The sequence below is a fragment of the Eschrichtius robustus genome, chromosome X (genome assembly GCF_028021215.1).
Source record: "Eschrichtius robustus isolate mEscRob2 chromosome X, mEscRob2.pri, whole genome shotgun sequence".
NCBI lineage: Eukaryota > Metazoa > Chordata > Mammalia > Artiodactyla > Eschrichtiidae > Eschrichtius > Eschrichtius robustus.
Window position 1 is genome coordinate 108,633,375 of NC_090845.1, and position 8,516 is coordinate 108,641,890.

Sequence of the window (8,516 nt, forward strand, 5' to 3'; positions counted from 1 at the left end):
AAAAAATAGATGCTACTCTGTGACTGTTGCCAGCACTCAGGGATAGTCATCCTGCCACAGGTCTGTGCTACCTTCACATACTGTTAACTGACTATCTAGTTCACATTCGCTGTCATCCTCTCCATCTGATCAACAATCCGTATACATTTTTATGGCATGGGTGCAATTTACACCCTTTACATAGGAGAAGTTTACACCCTTTCCCCCCTGAACATTTTTTAAACGAAATGGAACAAAGATTTGGAGTTTGGAAATAGTTACTCTTTGCTTCCTTTCCCATTTCTCAGGAAGCTTTGTATTTTAACAAGGAATGCTGCTCAAACTTAAAGGTGTGAAATTCTCATGATGGAATTTCAGGTACCAGTGAGGAAAATATTTGTGGACAGGGGGATGTTCCCAGACCCCCCCTGAAATTAATCACAAAGCCCTCCTGTTCTCTCCCTAAGCTTGCCAACCTGTGTTTTTGTCTTACGAGGGCTCTACTCAGCAAAACGTCCATAGCAAGCCCTTCAGAGGGGAGAATGCCTGCCTAATTTCCATGATAGGAATCTGACCTACTTTGTTTAATTCTTTCTTTTCTCTACTGAAGTGAGTACAGTAAATATTTCTGACTTGTAATTCTCTCAGGTACCAGTTAAGGGCCTGCAGTAATTGCTCTGAAACATTCCCCTGGAGACATATTGCTGCATCACAGTGAAAGGCCCCAGCTGCTAGATATGCCCTTGTTAGGCTGATAGTTAGTTGGAGAATGGTGATCCCTAAAGAAAAAATTCATTATGAACATCCAAGCCCTAAGAACGAAAACAATGAGGACTGCTACCCCTTTTTTGTGTGTTCCATTGGAGAATGTACAGTACAGAGTTGGAGGCATGTTAATTTGCCTTCTGGCCTGCCCCATAATTTGCTGTGCAGTTTTGATTACTTAACCTATCTGTGCCTCGATTTCTTTACTTATAGAGACCATAAATCTACCTTCTTAAAGTGATTATTAAACTTGACCAATAATAATAATAATTTTATTATGTGTGAAGTACTAGGCTGAAAAACGAAATGCTAAAAGAGAGTTTTCTAATCAAGTATTTATTGAGAGAACTATTCTAAGTGGGGAATACAAATACATAAGTCATGGTCCCTCCCCTTGAGAAACACAGCCTAGAGGGAGACACAAGACCTGGGCCCAAATAATAAGGCAAGGTAGAAGAGGAAGGAGGGAGAGAAAATATTGGGTGAGGAGCAAAAATGGCATCATGAGGAAAGTGACATTTAAAATAACCAGAGGTCCACCTAATTCCACTTCCTTTAAAATACCAAATTGTGTGTGTGTGTGTGCGTGTGTGTGTGTGTGTGTGTGTGTGTGTGTGTTGGGAGGAAGGTGTCAATACATTTGGTTGATTTGAATTGAGTTTGGCAATACATCCAGTAAGGTACAGTAAGAGAGAAATTATGTGGATAAAAGCAGTTTTTCTCTGCCATCTTGGGAATTTATTCCACCCCGCAGCAACATACAATTCTAGGAGATTTGCCCTTTAAAGTACTTTCTTTTCTTGGCAGCTATCCTAACCTTGTTAAGTGGTATTATCTGTGATTTCTGATTACAGCTTTTATGCTCCTTGGCTGTGCTACCTCTTAAAATGTTTGTTTTTCTCCTTCATTTTTATTTAGAAGTTCCCAAACGCACATTGTTTCCCTGCCAGGTTCCTTAAGCCCTGTGATTTTTTTTTTTCCAATCAAAGACTAAACTTCTAAGGTTATATCATTTGTCAGATTTCTCTAAAGCCCTGGGGCAACAGATGAGGTCTGGACGCTCTAAGGCAGGGTTTCTCAGCCTCGGTACTGTTGACATCTGGGGCTTTGTTGAGGAGGGCCGCCCTGGGCCTAGTAGGGTGTTTAACAGCATCCCTGGCCTCTACCCACTAGATGCCTGTAGCATTCCCCACCCTCCCAGTTGTGACAGTGAAAGATGACTCTAGACATTGTCCAATGTCCCCTGGAGGACAAAATGACCCCCGATTGAGAACCATTGCTCTAAGGCAACCTCCACTGTAACTGTGGAGGCCATGGGAGTAGAGAGCATCTACCAACTGTTCTGTGGGAGCCACCTGATGGCCTAAGGCAGGGGTAGGCCATTTGTCAGAAAAGTAGGATGCTAAATTGCTGACCTGATGCTTAAATGCTCAGCCTGGGTTTTGGCAAGAGTGGAGGGTGGCAGCCCAGACGAGGCCCCAGCAGGGGAAAAGTCTACCCTCCTCTAAAACCAGTACTTCTCAAACCTTTTTATCCCAGGACCCCTTTACACACTTAAAAGTTATAGGGAACCCCCAAAAGATTTTGTTCATATGTATTAAGTCTGTTAACACTTAACATATCAGAAATTAAAACTGAAGAATTTTAAAATAATGTATTAACTCACTTAAAAATAATAAACCCAATGTATATTAACATAAATAACATACTTTTTATGAAAAATAACTTCTTTAAAAAATTAGTGAGGAGCGGCATTGTCCTATTTTTGCAAATAGCTTTAATGTCTGGCTTAGTATAAGAGAATAGGATTCTCATTTCTGCTTCTTCATTCAATGTGTTGTGATATTACATGTCATGTAGCCTCCAGGAAGCTCCACTGTACATCACGAGGGAATAAGAGTAAGAAAGACAAAGAATGACTTAGTATTATTACAAAAATAGTTTTGACCTCACAGACCCTATGATGAAAAGTTTTCAGGGCTCCTCCAGGGGTCCTTGGACCACACTTTGAGAACCATTGTTCTAAACTAACATGTCACACTTTCATCAACCTAGCTCACTTAAGGGTTGACAAATTTTTTAAAACACAGGATCTCTAAGGAGAGGTCTCTATTTGGACCTTAGTGTGAGTGCCTTTAATCAGACTGCTCTGTTCCTGAGATCTAGTACTAAAGAAATTGAATGAAGTAATTTGAAGAGTATAGTAGCTTGAGGGAGGTCAGGGCCTGGTAAGGGCTTAGAGAGCAGCGTGAAGACACTGGGCCCTTTACAGTAAGAAAAGAGGAAGCACAGAAAGGAAGAAAAAATGCTTTGTAATTTTTCCTGAGGTCCTGATGGAATCAGTCACCCATATGCCATTGGAAAGCATCTCCCCTGCAACTTAAGCCAACTGTCATAATCCTGAGCCTGGGTCCCAGTGCGTAGCTTAAGGCACAGCACTGGAGGAAAGGTGGTGGTGATAAAGTAAAAAACAATAGGGGGAAAGGAGAGAGAAGGAGGCCAGACAGTGGGGATTAGGGGAGAAGGCAGTTCCAACACTGATCTCAGGGCCATAGATGGCCTGTCTGTCCTTTAAAAGTCTAAGACTTAACTTTCACTGCCAGTAATACCCTAAAGAGGCTCAAATTTTTATTTGAGTATCTTTTGTTGCTTTGCTTTGTATTCCAAGCAAGTCTGGCTAGCATTTGAGAAGCCTCAGCTTCTGAGCATTGATTGAAGGAATTGTTTAAAGTATAAAAGGACCTCAGTTTCCTGGTGAGGAACAAAATGCAGACATTCTGGCTGCCAAGCTCTGCACTAACCAAGAAAGTGTCACCTCTGTGACACTAAAGGTTTACAGTTTTTCAAATCCCAAGTACTCTGAAATTGCCTATTATTTTTAAATGATGATATGTTTCTCAGAATTCTCAAGATGAGATGGCCCTTCTGCTCTCAACAGCAAAGGGGAGAAGAAAGGAAATAGGCTTTGGGGACTTGGTCTGATCGAGGCCAGATCTCCGTGACAATAGAAGTCTTGTCAATGACTGGATATGTTAGTGGGTCCAAGTTACCCAAAATAAGCTCAGAAATTCTATGGAATGTTCATAGTTACATAAATATATCTGTTTTCCTCCTGGTAAATTGGTGGCATTCAGAAAAACATGCACCAGTATTGGCAATATTGTTCACGTGAATCTGAACACACAGTAGTTTATTGCCTCATAATAGAAATATGCCACCCTCTGTAAATAATGCATTTTTAATCTAAAGTTATTAGAGATACTTTATTTAAGATTCATTAGCTCTAGAAAGAAGACAGAGTACAGGTCATTATTCCCATTTTACAGCTGAAGAAATTTCTAAGAGAGAAAATCGTTATCCTAGAACCAGTAGGGTATCCTGCGTTTGCCCAGTGGCTCTGAATGAAGTCCTCACACTTTAAGAGGTGGAGGACGAGGGAACAGTGGGCTGGCCTCCTGGGGACTTATTAGCCTCTTAGTTGAGGAAGTCTCATCTCACTAGAACAGCTTATCTAAACTTCCTCCACAGCGCTACCCATAGGGACAGTCAGCTTGTCATTTTAGGGCATGCCATATTAATAATCCATTTTTAAACAATCTAGTTCACCTTTTGGTGATCTGAGTCGCCCACAGACATATGACCATATCAGAGAGACAGCTGATCAGTAACTCAAAAACAATCCATAGACCAGTTCTCCCATTGTTGAAAGTACTCTTATCCAAAACTCAGAGGTCCACGTTATACCTTTAATACTAAGACAAGTATGAGCATAAGAATTCAGTTTGTGAAGACATGTATGTAGTACGGTTCTTTCTGAGATCATTTTCAGCTGGGCAACAGATATGTATAATAAAGGACAACTAACCAGAAGGCATGTTATTCACATAGGATCTATCTTCTATTCTGTTCGGATTCATCCTTTTGTCTCCACATGTGGAAACGCCTCCCCATCTGGTCCCGTTCCCTTCCCCACTCCTCCATAAAACTTGCTTTCTGTCTGGAAGTACAACAAGACACCCAGTTAGATCAAACCTAACACACCTCCGTCACAAAGCTACTGCAAGCTGCCGCCGACAATTGTCACTTGAGGGGAGACCCTCCTCACCCCACACAGCCTATCTGAGGAGTGCCTTTTTTCTATCCTCATTATTTAACAGTGTGTGCCGATTACTCAAAGCGATATGGGCAGGCCCTGGTAAATATAGCGTTGCTGTAGTGTTAATTTTTATAAGGTAATGCTCAGGTTGCCTGCAGTGTCTAAAATTACTCTGTGGCCAGGGCCCCCTGCTTTATCGCTTTCTATAGTTTTAAAGTAGTTTGAAGCTTGAATAACATAAAATAACATAATATAATGTTATTTATGTTATTTCCCACGTGAAGAACGCCTGTAAACCTTGCAGTATTGAAACTCAGTGAACAAGGCATCTTAGACAAGCTGAAAAACAAATGGTGGTACGATAAGGGGGAATGTGGAGCCAAGGACTCCGGGAGTAAGGTCAGTCGCTGAAGGTCTTTTTGTACTGATTAGCAATCACATTTTGAACCACTGTTTATTTTCTACCCTAAAACGGCTTTCCTTCCCAACAGACACTCCCTGACACAGTGGGACCCCTTTATAACACCAGCGATGAGGGAATAAGGCAAACACCAGTCTCAGAGGCCTGCCATGTGACATCAATCATCGACTCCCGCGAGCTATCCTTATGATTAGGGAACTCAATCTGACCCACCATGTTCCCAAAGCAGTAAAATCACGAGCTGTGTTATAAGGGGGTTTTACTGTATTTCACATTTCGAAAGTTCAAAGAGAAAATAGAACAACAACAACAACCCAAAAAACAAAAAATGATCCAGTTGTGACAGTACTTTTTCTTAACCTCTTACAGTGTCAGAGACTTTGTAGTTGTAAATGCCTTTGGTTATGAATATATTATGTCGATCCCACCTGAAAACAGTCAAAGAAATAAATAACAAAGACTGGTCTCTGTAAGCAGAATGATTAGCCAGCCTCCTCTCAGCTGCTGTCGTATTGAGTTCAGCATCTATTTGGATCTCGAATCTCATTAAGTCTGTCACACTTCTCTCTTCCAAAGGTGTCATTTGAATCTCTGTACGTAATACTTTTAAAATTCAGTCGCATGCTCCTTAAGGGTATACCTTCTCAGGATAACATCACATTGATAAGCATGAAACACTCTTCCCCGCCTCCTTCCTGCCCCCCTTTGCTCCCCTAAGAAAGTTCTTCTTTAGTTTCAATTTTTGCCTTTCCTGTTTTTGAACTAATATTGTGGTATCAGTTAATTCATTTCATGAAATGCCACTCATTTTCCTTGTGCAGTGAACCATTTTGCTACTGGTTTTCTACATCCCACAGCAGGGAATTCTTTGAAACTTAAATACATGGAACTTGAAACTTTGTTGCTACGACTTACATGGGTGATGTAAAGGACACTTTTTCCTCCCATCAAAAACCACATACATATAAAAATCTAATGGGAGAGGGCAGGTTACCAGAAATTGGTCCGTTTCCTAATGGACTGTGGAACATCCTTGCAGATAGCTTCGCCTGCCTCCTTAAGGAGATGATCCACTGTTTCATAAGTTATAGAAATTCTTACCACTTGTCTAGCTAACTGTCACTCATCCTAGAAGAGTGACTATTTGCAAGGTTGTTGTAGACATGAGGCATGTCCCTACCCCCCTTCCCGACGATACGACTTAATTCCAATTGGCCTTTTTATTAAGGTAAACAAGTGCAGGACTGGCTCCTATGAAAACAGAATCAGGACATGGCCATACTGTCTTTACATTTAACTCTTTACATGATACCAGGACTGGCTGAGGCACAGTGTTGAGTGTCAGCCATGGCCGTCATCTGGTCACTGGGCTATCCTTTGAATAAGATACTCAATTCACCGGCTTAACAATTTGGGTATTCCATTCCGTTGTATTCAGCAGCAAAATGGTTACATTCCCTCTAAAAAGACTACAAAATGCTACTTTATTTTATTTTTTTCAAAGAAAGGCTCCTGGCCCTTGCTGTGTCCTACCTCAAGGTAGGGCTCAAGGCACCAACTTGTTTCTTTCCATTGTTCAGCAGCTCAGTTTCTGCTTCTTCATACAGGCAGATAGCTTAGCCAGATTTGCAGTTTGACCTGAAAGTCACTGACCGGCTTCCTCGATTTTCCCCCCATTTTAAATAGACAGCAGATGAGTACAGGAGTGTGTTTTGTTTTGGTTTTTTTCCTAATTATTCTCTACATTCCCTGGAGTAAAAGCTAAAAATGAGCTGGATTTTTTTTTTTTTTTAATCATCAGCCTCCTGGAAAAGTTTTCTGATTTGTATGGAGCCAATTCAGGACCCAGCAGGTCCTCCTGATAGTTTCCTTAAACTCTCAGGAAGAGGGAACAGAGCCAATTCTTTGTGCTGCGCCCTTGTTCCCGCAGCACAAAGACTTGCTGCGCTGAGGATGAGGCCTTAGCAGCCAGGCCCCAAAGGAGCAATTTCTCAGCCACTGCGTGAAAGGGGAGAGTTAATCCTTTTAAAACAAACCCTTGTGAAGTAACTCCCCAGATATGAATATCAGGAACCTCTAACATTCTCACCTGGCATCTTAAAGACCAGTTGTTGACAAGAACAAGGGAGAAAGGGGTGTTGCGGGGCAGAGAGGGGAAAGAGTGCTTCAAGTTCCCAAATGAAAAGAGTGTTACATTGACAGAGATGATGTACAGCTCAACTCTGGCAAATGGTGTTGATCGAAGCTGGCAAAGGAATAAATTGTGCTTGTGTTTCCACTTTTGCTCCCATGGCCGAGTGCTGTTTTATTTAGTTGTTGACACCATCTTGAGGTACTAATGGATTTAAGGAGTCAAACTAAAAGAACATTTAGGGGAGGATCACAGCTGTCAACAGAAGCACAATCTACCGTCTTGCTGGCCACTGTGAAACATCAGCCAGTTGCCAGAGTTGAGTCATAGCACTTACATCAATGTTTAGCTATTTTACAACTTAGAACTATCGTATACTGTTGCAATGCATTATAATGTCCCCTTGTCTTTGTTTTCCCCAAGAACTAATCGCCTTGTTCATTTCTCTTAGGACAAGACCAGCGCTCTGAGCCTGAGCAATGTGGCAGGCGTTTTCTATATACTTGTCGGAGGTCTGGGGCTGGCCATGATGGTGGCTTTGATAGAATTCTGTTACAAATCACGGGCAGAGTCCAAACGTATGAAACTCACAAAGAACACCCAAAACTTTAAGCCTGCTCCTGCCACCAACACTCAAAATTACGCTACATACAGAGAAGGCTACAACGTGTATGGAACAGAGAGTGTTAAGATCTAGGGGTACGGTTAAGGTCTAGTAAACTAATCAGCTTATGCTACTGTATGTCAATCTCTTTTTCTTGTTGTCTTTCGGTTTGGTTTATTGTTTCAAGAATTGTCTATTCTTTGCAACCGTTTGATCCTTTGAAAATAATGGTTGTGCTTTCTTGTCAGACAGTGGTGCTTTCCTAATAGCATAGTTGTAATTAAATTGTGGTCTGCGACCCAAAAGGAAAAAAAATTCTCTAGAGCAGCACTGTTCAGTGGGAATATTTGCAAGCCACATGTGAACCACGTGTGTAATTGTAAGTGCTCTTCTAGCCATTTTCTAAAGTAACACAAGCAAAATTAATTTAATGATATATTTCATTTATCCCAGTATATTCGAAGTGTTATCATTTCAACTTGTTGTCAGTGTAAGAAGTGAAGGAGGTGTTTTACGTTCT

The 8,516-nt window shown here is 41.3% G+C and overlaps 1 protein-coding gene across 1 annotated transcript in view; it reads left to right on the forward strand.

Moving 5' to 3' along the window:
• Positions 1-8,091, forward strand: part of GRIA3 (glutamate ionotropic receptor AMPA type subunit 3) — a 286,920-nt gene extending 278,829 nt beyond the window's left edge. Inside the window, exons 14-15 of the mRNA XM_068532560.1 lie at positions 5,125-5,239; positions 7,844-8,091. Of these exons, the coding sequence (XP_068388661.1) occupies positions 5,125-5,239; positions 7,844-8,089 (361 nt within the window). The 3' untranslated portion in view covers positions 8,090-8,091. The remainder of the gene's footprint in view (positions 1-5,124; positions 5,240-7,843) is intronic.
• The last annotated feature ends 425 nt before the right edge of the window (positions 8,092-8,516 follow it).